Below are 11,385 nucleotides of genomic sequence, written 5' to 3' on the forward strand. Positions count from 1 at the left end.
CTCTCTGTACATCAATTTTCCCCAGGACTCTTCCATTGACTGTATAGTCCGCTCTTGAATTAGATCTTCCAAAATGCATCACCTCGCATTTGCCTGGATTGAACTCCATCTGCCATTTCTCTGCCCAACTCTCCAATCTATCTATATTTTGCTGTATTCTCTGACAGTCCTCCTCGCTATCTGCAACTCCACCAATCTTAGTATCATCTGCAAACTTGCTAATCATACCACCGTTCGTCCAGATCATTTATGTATATCACCCCCGAGGAGGGACTAAAGGAGCGACGAAGCCTCCAGGCCGAGTTCAACCTGTTGACCACCAAGAAGGCAGAGGTGCAGTGGAGGAAAGTACAAGGGGTGGTGTATGAGTACAGGGAGAAGGCTAGCTGGATGGTGGCACACCAGCTTCGGAAGCGGGAGGGAGATTGGGGGAGTTGGGGATAAAGGAGTGAACACGGTGCCGAGTGCGGTGGGAATAAATGGGGTATTTGCAGACTTTTAGGCGGGGCTGTATAAGTCTGAGCCCCCGACGGAGGAGGTGGGGCTGAGTCGATTTTTGGATCGGCTGAGGTTCCTGAGGGTGGAGGAGGAGCAGGTGGTTGAGCTTGGGGCACCGGTAGGGCTGGAGGAGCTGACTAAGGGGCTGGGGAGTATGCAGGCGGGGAAGGCACCGGGGCCAGATGGGTTCCCGGTGGACTTTTACCATAAGTACATGGATCTGCTGGGCCCTCTATTAGTGAGGACTTTCGATGAGGCGAGGGGGGGGCGCCTACCCCCGACGATGTCCAGGGCGCTGATCTCGCTGATCTTGAAGCGGGACAAGGACCCATTACAATGTGGGTCGTTTAGGCCAATCTCTCTCCTCAACGTGGACGCGAAGGTGTTGGCTACCAGAATTGAGGACTGTGTCCCGAGGGTGATTCACGAGGACCAGACGGGTTTTGTTAAGGGAAGGCAGTTGAATACCAATGTGCAGAGGCTCCTTAACGTAATCATGATGCCTGCAGTGGAGGGGGAGCAGAGATAGTGTCGGCGATGGACGTGGAGAAGGCCTTCGAAAAGGTGGAGTGTGGGTACCTCTGGGAAGTGTTGAGGTGTTTCGGGTAGGGGTTCCTTAGTTCGGTTAGGCTACTTTACAAAGCCCTGGTGGCGCGTGTGGCCATGAATCTGAGGAGGTCGGAATACTTTCGGCTGTACCGGGGGACGAGGCAGCGGTGCCCCCTATTCCCCTTGCTATTTGCATTGGCAATTGAGCCTTTGGCTATGGCTCTAAGGGAGTCCAGGAACTGGAGGGGGGGGGGTGGGGGGGAGACCGGGTATCGTTGTATGCCAATGACCTGTCACTGTATGTGACTGACCCAGTGGGGGGGATGCCGGAGGTGATGCGGTTCCTCGGAGGGAGTTTGGGGACTTTTCCGGGTATAAGCTCAACGTGGGGAAGAGTGAGCTCTTCGTGATACACCCAGGGGACCAGGGAATTGGATAGACGAGCTTCCACTGAAGAGGGCAGAAAGGATTTTTCGGTACCTAGGGATCCAGGTTGCCAGGAGCTGGGGGGCCCTACACAAGCTCAACTTGACGAGGCTGGTGGAGCAGATGGAGGAGGAGTTTAAAAGGTGGGATATGCTGCCACTCTCCCTGGCGGGTAGGGTACAGTTGGTGAAGTTGACGGTGCTCCCGAGGTTCCTTTTTTATATTCCAGTGCCTCCCCATCCTGATCCCTAAGGCCTTTTTTAAACGGGTCACTAGGAGCATCATGGGATTCGTGTGGGCGAAAAAGACCCCAAGGCTGAGAAGGGTGTTTCAGGAGAGGAGTAAGGACAAGAAGAGCGTTAGCGTTACCTAATCTGTGTGGGTATTACTGGGTTGCCAATGTGGCAATGATAACGCCAGTGTTAGTCAAGGACAGTATTACGGTGGCAGAAAGGACGTTTGATGAGGACTCGTCTACTGAGGTAGTATGGGCTGAGGTTAGAAACCGGAAAGGAGAGGTCACCCTGTTAGGGGTTTTCCACAGGCCGCCAAAAAGTTCCAGAGATGTAGAGGAAAGGATTGCAAAGATGATTCTGGATAGGAGCGAAAGCAACAGGGTGGTTGTTATGGGGGACTTTAACTTTCCAAATATTGACTGGAAACGCTATAGTTCGAGTACTTTAGATGGGTCCGTTTTTGTCCAATGTGTGCAGGAGGGTTTCCTGACACAGTATGTAGATAGGCCAACGAGAGGCGAGGCCATATTGGATTTGGTACTGGGTAATGAACCAGGACAGGTGTTAGATTTGGAGGTAGGTGAGCACTTTGGTGATGGTGACCACAATTTGATTACGTTAACTTTAGTGATGGAAAGGGATAGGTATATACCGCAGGGCAAGAGTTGTATCTGGGGGAAAGGCAATTATGATGCGATGAGGCGAGACTTAGGATACATCGGATGGAGAGGAAAACTGCAGGGGATGGGCACAATGGAAATGTGGAGCTTGTTCAAGGAACAGCTACTGTGTGTCCTTGATAAGTATGTACCCGTCAGGCAGGGAGGAAGTGGTCGAGTGAGGGAACCGTGGTTTACTAAAGCAGTCGAAACACTTGTCAAGAGGAAGAAGGAGACTTCTGTAAAGATGAGACATGAAGGTTCAGTTAGGGCGCTCGACAGTTACAAGTTAGCTAGGAAGGACCTAAAGAGAGAGCTAAGAAGAGCCAGGAGGGGACATGAGAAGTCTTTGGCAGGTAGGATCAAGGATAACCCTAAAGCTTTCTATAGATATGTCAGGAATAAAAGAATGACTAGGGTAAGAGTAGGGCCAGTCAAGGACAGTAGTGGGAAGTTGTGCTTGGAGTCAGAGGAGCTAGGAGAGGTGCTAAATGAATATTTTTCATCAGTATTCACACAGGAAAAAGACAATGTTGTCGAGGAGAATACTGAGATTCAGACTACTAGACTAGAAGGGCTTGAGGTTCATAAGGAGGAGGTGTTAGCAATTCTGGAAAATGAAAATAGAAAGTCACCTGGGCTGGATGGGATTTATCCTAGGATTCTCTGGGAAGCTAGGGAGGCGATTGCTGAGCCTTTGGCCTTTATCTTTAAGTCATCTTTGTCTACAGAATAGTGCCAGAAGACTGGAGGATAGCAAATGTTGTCCCCTTGTTCAAGAAGGGGAGTAGAGATAACCCCGGTAACTATAGACCAGTGAGCCTTACTTCTGTTGTGGGAAAAATCTTGGAACGGTTTATAAGAGATGGGATGTATAATCATCTGGAAAGGAATAATTTGATTAGAGATAGTAAACACGGTTTTGTGAAGGGTAGGTCGTGCCTCACAAACCTTATTGAGTTCTTTGAGAAGGTGACCAAACAGGTGGATGAGGGTAAAGCAGTTGATGTGGTGTATATGGATTTCAGTAAAGCGTTTGATAAGGTTCCCCACGGTAGACTTCTGCAGAAAATACAGAGGCATGGGATTCAGGGTGATTTAGCAGTTTGGATCAGAAATTGGCTCGCTGGAAGAAGACAAAGGGTAGTGGTTGATGGGAAATGTTCAGACTGGAGTCCAGTTACTAGTGGTGTAGCACAAGGATCTGTTTTGGCGCCACTGCTGTTTGTCATTTTTATAAATGACCTGGAGGAGGGCGTAGAAGGATGGGTGAGTAAATTTGCAGATGACAGTAAAGTCGGTGGAGTTGTGGACAGTGCGGAAGGATGTTACAAGTTACAGAGGGACATAGATAAGCTGCAGCGCTGGGCTGAGAGGTGGCAAATGGTGTTTAATGCAGAAAAGTGTGAGGTGATTAATTTTGGAAGGAATGACAGGAAGACAGATTACTGGGCTAATGGTAAGATTCTTGGCAGTGTGGATGAGCAGAGAGATCTCGGTGTCCATGTACATAGATCCCTGAAAGATGCCACCCAGGTTGAGAGGGTTATGAAGGCGTACGGTGTGTTAGCTTTTATTGGTAGAGGGATTGAGTTTCAGAGCCACGAGGTCATGTTGCAGCTGTACAGAACTCTGGTACGGCCGCATTTGGAGTATTGCGTACAGTTCTGGTCGCCGCATTACAGGAAGGATGTGGAAGCATTGGAAAGGGTGCAGAGGAGATTTACCAGAATGTTGCCTGGTATGGAGGGAAGATCTTATGAGGAAAGGCTGAGGGACTTGAGGCTGTTTTCATTAGAGAGAAGGTGGTTAAGAGGTGACTTAATTGAGGCATACAAGATGATCAGAGGATTGGATAGGGTGGACAGTGAGAGCCTTTTTCCTCTGATGGTGATGTCTAGCACGAGGGGACATAGCTTTAAATTGAGGAGAGATAGATATAAGACAGATGTCAGAGGTTGGTTCTTTACTCGGAGAGTAGTAAGGGCGTGGAATGCCCTGCCTGCAACAGCAGTGGACTCGCCAACACTAAGGACATTCAAATGGTCATTGGATAGACATATGGACAATAAGGGAATAGTGTAGATAGGCTTTAGAGTGGTTTCACAGGTCGGCGCAACATCGAGGGCCAAAGGGCCTGTACTGCGCTGTAATGTTTTATGTTCTAGTGGGTAATGGAGGGGGAGGGGGTGGCATGGAAGAGGCTGGAAATGGCGTCCTGTGTGGGCACAAGTCTGGGAGCGCTGGTGACAGCACCGCTGCCACTCCTGCCAACTAGGTACACCACGGGTCCGGTGGTGGCGGCGACTTTGAAAATTTGGGGGCAGTGGAGACGCCACAAGGGCGAGGTTGAGGCTTCGGTTTGGTCCCCGATCCGGGAGAACCATCGGTTCGTCCTGGGGAGAATGGATGGAGGGTTCCTGAGCTGGCACAGGGCATGCACGGTAGCCTTGTGGATAGCACAATTGCTTCACAGCTCCAGGGTCCCGGGTTCGATTCCGGCTTGGGTCACTGTCTGTGCGGAGTCTGCACATCCTCCCCGTGTGTGTGTGGGTTTCCTCCCACAGTCCAAAGATGTGCAGGTTAGGTGGATTGGCCATGATAAATTGCCCTTAGTGTCCAAAATTGCCCTTAGTGTTGGGTGGGGTTACTGGGTTATGGGGTTAGCGTGGCGGTGTTGACCTTGGGTAGGGTGCTCTTTCCAAGAGCCGGTGCAGACTCGATGGGCTGAATGGCCTCCTTCTGCACTGTAAATTCTATGATAATCTATGATGCCAGTCGTGGGGGATGGCCAGCGTGGAGAACTGGAAGCATCAGTAGGACTAAAGAGATAATAGAGCATCGGCTCCATGCAGGCGGGGAAGGCGCTGGAATCTGGCGGACTTCTATAAATAATTCGCACCAGCCCTGGCCCTACACCTACAGAACATGCTCGCAGACTTGTTAGTAAGGGGCACCCTGCCTCCAATGCTAACACAGGCCATGATATCACTGATCGACAAAAAAGACAAAGGCCTGACGGAATGCACATCATACAGACCCATTTCTCCTCTCGACGTGGATGCAAAGATACTCGTGTAAGTCCTGGCCAAGAGACTGGAGAACTGCGTATCGGAGGTAGTCGCGAGGACCAGATGGGCTTTGTCAAGGTTAGACAGCTGACTGGAAACATCAGGTGGTTGCTAAATGTTATAATGACCCTATCCGGGGAGAACACACCAGAGGTGATTGTCTCCCTGGAAGCAGAAAAGGCCTTCGAAAGAGTCAAGTGGCAGTACCTCCTTGAGGTACTGGAATGGTTTGGACTAGAGATGGGGTTCACCTCATGGGTGAAGCTCCTGTACCATGCCCCCAAGGCGCGCATTCAGACCAACACCACCAGCTCAGTACTTCCAGTTAACAAAGGCACAAGACAGGGATGCCCACTATCCCTCTCCTGTTTGCCCTGACAATTGAACACCTGGCGATCGCCCCATGAGATGCGAAAAGTTGAAAGGGCATCCAAAGAGGGGGTAGAGAGCACAGAGTTTCACTCTATGCGGATTACCATAGAATTTACAGAGCAGAAGGAGGCCATTCAGCCCATCGAGTCTGCACCGGTTCTTGGAAAGAGCACCCTACCCAAGGTCAACACCGCCACCCTATCCCCATAACCCAGTAACCCCACGGGCAATTTTGGACACTAAGGGCAATTTATCATGGCCAATCCACCTAACCCGCACATCTTTGGACTGTGGGAGGAAACCGGAGCACCCGGAGGAAACCCACGCGCACACTGGGAGGATGTGCAGACTCCGCACAGACAGTGACCCAAGCCAGAATCGAACCTGGGACCCTGGAGCTGTGAAGCAATTGTGCTATCCACAAGGCTACCGTGCTGCCCCCTGTAAAGGATGACCCGCTCCTTTACATCTCGGGCAAACTAATGGCCTGAAAGCAATCATGCAATTTCTGGAGGAGTTCCGAGCTTCCTGGGGTTACAAACTCAACCTGGGCAAGAGCGAGGCATTCCCGGTGAACCTGAAAGGGGGAGGGACGGAGCTGGAGGGGCTACCATTCAAACTAGCCCAAGACAAATTCTGCTACCTTGGAATCCAGATCCAGTCTGGCAGAGGAAGTTTCAAAAGGACTTACAGCGATGGAATGCACTCCCGCTTTCCCTGGTGGGGAGAGTGCAGATGATCAAACTGAACTTACTGCAGTGGTTCCTCTTTCTGTTTAGATCCATACCAGTCTTCAGCCTCTGCCTTTTTCCACTAGTTCGACAAAATGATCCTGCCGTTTTGTGTTGTGGGGCAAGAACCCCAAGTCAACACTGCAAAGGAGAAAATATATGGATCGTCTGGCCCTATCGAATCTACAATACCACCACTGGGCAGCCACAGCCGAGAGGGTGAGGGGATGGAACTTCGGTACCTCCAAATTAAGCACTTTCTCCGTAAGGAGACGGCAATATATCCCAGGGCCCCGAGAGAGAGACTATTAGAGGAACTAGTAAACAACGAGATAATAAGGAGGGGGAAAACTGTGGGAGCATATACGGACAGTTGCTGGATAGGGCAAGACTACCACTGGACGAAGCCAGATGAAAGTTGGGGGCAGAAGTGGATTGGGGACTTGGGAGTGAAGCACTAAGGGCCAACTCCATTTCCTCCTGTGCTAGGTTCAGCCTCATGCAGCTCAAAGTAGTGCACAGAGCCCACCTAACCAGAACCCAAATAAGCAGGTTCTTTCCAGAGGTAGAGGATAAATGTGAAAGGTGCAAGGGAGGCCCGGCCAACCATGCCCACATGTTTTGGGCCTGCCCCAGACTTGTCGGGTTCGAGACTGCCTTTTTTAATGCGATGTCCAAGGTTGTGGGGGTGAGTGTGGAGCCATGCTCGAGAGTGGCAGTCTTCGGGATATCAGACTACATGTAAAAAATCTCTGTAAATAAGAAACAACTTTATTTTGTAAATACCAGGTCACTTGTGCTGTTACTATGTAAAAACTGGAAAATACCAATAAAAATATTTCAAATATCTGCCAAAGTAATTCCCAACATGTCAGTAATCTAGTATGTGCATTTGCAAAATGCCTTCTTAAACATCGATGGTGGCAAATGTTTAAACTGCCAACTTTTCTTCCTCGTGCTGAAACTTTGTTTCTTGCCTCTCCCAATGGCACTCCGATGTCCTGAGGAATTATGGATGTGACTCTCCTGATACACTGACTATGCTGTCCAGATATGTGCTTTAAATTTTTAGCAAATGTGCTGTAGAAAATTCCACATGGAGTTCTTCCCAGTATGTGTGCTATGTGCATTGTCAGACCATTTCTGCTGCAGCTGTGCATCACTCCCTCGATTTATTTGCCTATTTAGTGCAACCTCCACTCCAAGTCACCATTTGAATGTGTTAGCATGCTGTGTGTGACCCTCATGTGCAATGTATATCCCTCTTATATTATTTCTTTCCTTGAAGGTTTTCTTTGACTTGATGAGGGAAATACGCGCAAGAAAAATGGAAGATAGTAAAGAGAAGAATGGAAAGAAGAAAAGGAAAAGCATAGCTAAAAGGATTCGGGACAGATGTTGCATTTTATAAACTGCAGACTAAACCATTTGAGACGTCTAAACATACTAAGTATCTCATTTCATTCACTGTTCCTTCAGAGTGATTGAAGGTACACTAATGTTTTACATTCAGGTTTCGGAAAGCATGAATTGGAGCCAACTTTAGGACACAATTGATCAGGAGAATATCAATCGAAGCGCTACTTTTTGTGATTGTCAATTGGTATCTGGGCTTCGGGTTCCTTTTTTACAAAATACCATTGGGAAGGTTTCTTTGGGTGGGTCTCGTGGGGGTGGTTAATCATTCAGTCATTTATATTACAAAATGAAAATGGTGACTCACTTCTCTCACAAGGCAAAGCACTTTGTTAAATCGCCTTTTGAATCTGAACTATTAGCATTTGTAGATTCTATACAATAGCTTTTTATTTTCTCTGGCACTGATGCTTAAGTATTGCTATTTTGGGAGAGAAATAGTTTGTTTTGAGCAGAACCATATCTTGCCAGATTTGCTGTGTTTTTTAACAAGGTCCAATACTGTCCAATTTAGTTGGTAGCACTGGTTTTTCACCATTGAATTTTCGAACCAAAACACTTGATGTTAATTTTACTCATTCACTTTTGACCTGTTACAAGCTAAGACATAACTTGCTGCATGATGGTTGAAAATCTTCACTAAGTATTAAGGGGAGTAACCTGTGAAGTGTTTTTCTTTGAAAAGAGCTTAAATTGGGTTTTTGGCGGATCCACTTAGCCATTTGGCATTTGTTTTGCCTCTTATGAATGCTACTAATCCATTGAGATTATTCATCTGGGTTCTAATGTTACGGGTTAGAAGACCAGCTGTTTCCATCAGTAGAGTGCACAGCAGCTTGTTTATGTCGCAGTATCACACTTTGACGTTTGGCATATTGCAATTAATAGGGAGATTTTGCACATGCATGAGTTATCATTTATTTTTCTTTCTACAATATATTACAATAATTTTAAACAAGTTGCTAATGGGAGTAAAAAGACATGGAACATTTAAATCATTGGGCCTAATTCCACTGATAAATGGGGTATTACTCCTTTTTCCTGTCATAATTGACCTAATTAAATAAGAACACTTGTGGTTTAAGTGTGCGATTTTGTTAGCAGGTTAATTGGAGCAAAACTGGCATTCTAATCTTGTTGAGAAATTTATGTCTCCATATTGGGTTACTGGAGCAGTAGTCAAGTGTTTTTGTTTTGCAATTGGCAGATTGAGCACTTGTCTTCTAGTTATTCAGCCCCTTGAAATTTAAGAAACCAGTTTTGGTCTTGCGAGAGAAGATTGGGTAGCTTGATTTTGCAATTGCCTGGGTTTAATTATGGTCTCCAATTTTGAAACTGCAAATAGAGCTGTATGTTATATCTGCACGAGTGAATTAATATAATTTTCTTTAGTCACCAATGGGATTTTATCATAGTTTGATTTCAATGAGCTTCCTGCTATATATGGCCTCTTGAGAAGCTTGCACCTGCTGTGATAACCTATACATGGTTCACACTCGGGGCAATTTTTATCCAACCAGCCCACTGGAAAATTGACTGCAACATTGGTTTTACTCCCTCCCAATTAAATTGAATGGAGAGTGGTGGTGGAAAAGGCTCAAAACTACAGTTCCATCTGATACTATGGGTTTCCTACGTGGCGAGTTAGACTTTAATGAATTTCTCAATAACAATGAGGGAACAGAAGGTATGCTCTCAGCACAGGAATCCTGTCATTTATGATAAGTTGGGATGGACATGAGTTACTTAGATGCAAAAAGGTTTGATTTGTATCTGTACTAAGTCGGGGACAAATTGAGACTCTTGGTTTTATGTTATCTAATTTGCATGTATACAGATTTGCCGCACTTGTCATATCAGAGTAATGTCAGTGGCATTTTGAGGCAGATTCTGGCTTTTCAAATGAGGCACAAATGCACAATAGAAGATACATATGCATATAATCAAGCTGGGCTATACTGTAGAAAAGCAGTGTAAAACTTGTAAATAGAAACTTATCTGAAAATGCCTTAATTTGAAATCTTTACAGGTTACATCCATCAGGAGTGTGGCAAATGAATTATGCAGACTATAACTGCTAAGAACCTCTTACTAATCCTGTAAAATGTGCCATATTTGGGTCCTGATGGCCCAGAACTTAATTTGGTTGACTTGATATTTGGGGCTACCATCTTCAGAATTTAATAATGCATTTTGGTTCAAATAGCAGTTAACATTTTTTTTGTAAAAAAACAACAGTATATGTATTGTCCTTCATGTTACAGTCCCCAGCCCTGCAGAGAGATTTAGTGGGAAAGTGGAAGAATGAAGGTTGAACTGTTTGATTCAGAAACCTGCACCACCCAGCCAGCCAATCTACTCGCTCTCTATTGGCTGAGGTTTGCTGACCAGGATTGCAGGCACGGCACAAATTAACTGATGCTTTTGAATTCTTTAACAGTTTCAACAAGAACGTCAGGATGATATCACTAAGTCTGGAGTGCTGGCAACCTGGAATGTATAGTATAAAATATATAATTTGTTCTGTCCTTTTTTTTAAAATTTAGATGCAATGTTTGCATTTTGTCATGTTTTAAACTTTTAATGTTGTGTATTTCAAAGTAGGAGTATTTGCACTGTATAGAATTGAGGGATACTATGAAGAGTTGCTGCAAAATATATAAACCTTATCTGGGCATAAGCAGTTTAGACAGTTTTTTTTTTACATTTTGTGCGAGCAGTGCATAGCTGTGAAATTTGTATGGCAGTATGAATTATATGAAAATGATTCTAACCACTAACATTAGACTTGCAGTATATGTGAAGCTTGGGTGTTTTGGTGATATGAAGCTGAAAAACACGAGTGTTAACGGCTGATGCCCTTGCCCATAAAACATTTTAATTGTATGTTGAACCATTAAAAATAAAATAACATTTTTACAGCATTGTGTTATAAGTTAAACTTATTTAGGATGAACAGCACTTTTTTAATATCATAATACAATAACTATTTTCAAACTTGACATCCACAAAATGCCGTCCTGTAAAAATTGATCACGGCAGGAATTTTGACCAGAGTTCTGATTTCCTGTACTGAAGAGCATGAAATCCAGATTCAGTTATTATTGTGACTGGGTGGTGAGAATTCAAATCATAGAATCTGGAGTAAGATGCCAAATAAGGTTGAATGGTAAGTGGAGGTCACCGATGAAGTGAAGGAATGGGAAAAGTCCAGAGCATTTGGATGAGCCATCACCCACCAAATAAAATGATTTGTGGAAGAACTAGATAAATGTCCACATGGCTGTGGTTGGAGGTAATTAAAAATGTAACCCAAGACCATATCCAAAGGCTTTGGAGATTGTGACAGTGGAATTTGAGGGGTAAAGAACTGTGAGCAGGAGGAGACCATTCAGCCCTTTGGGCCTCCCCTGCCATCTGAAACATG

The 11,385-nt window shown here is 45.7% G+C and overlaps 1 protein-coding gene across 2 annotated transcripts in view; it reads left to right on the forward strand.

Annotated features, from left to right (window-relative positions):
• The window catches only part of ralaa (v-ral simian leukemia viral oncogene homolog Aa (ras related)), a 100,035-nt gene extending 89,153 nt beyond the window's left edge, over positions 1-10,882 (forward strand). For both annotated transcript variants that reach the window (XM_072467233.1, XM_072467234.1), the window contains exon 5: positions 7,831-10,882. In XM_072467233.1, the coding sequence (XP_072323334.1) occupies positions 7,831-7,953 (123 nt within the window). In that variant the 3' untranslated portion in view covers positions 7,954-10,882. The remainder of the gene's footprint in view (positions 1-7,830) is intronic.
• Positions 10,883-11,385: the final 503 nt, after the last annotated feature.

Source organism: Scyliorhinus torazame, chromosome 11, assembly GCF_047496885.1.
Source record: "Scyliorhinus torazame isolate Kashiwa2021f chromosome 11, sScyTor2.1, whole genome shotgun sequence".
Lineage (NCBI taxonomy): Eukaryota > Metazoa > Chordata > Chondrichthyes > Carcharhiniformes > Scyliorhinidae > Scyliorhinus > Scyliorhinus torazame.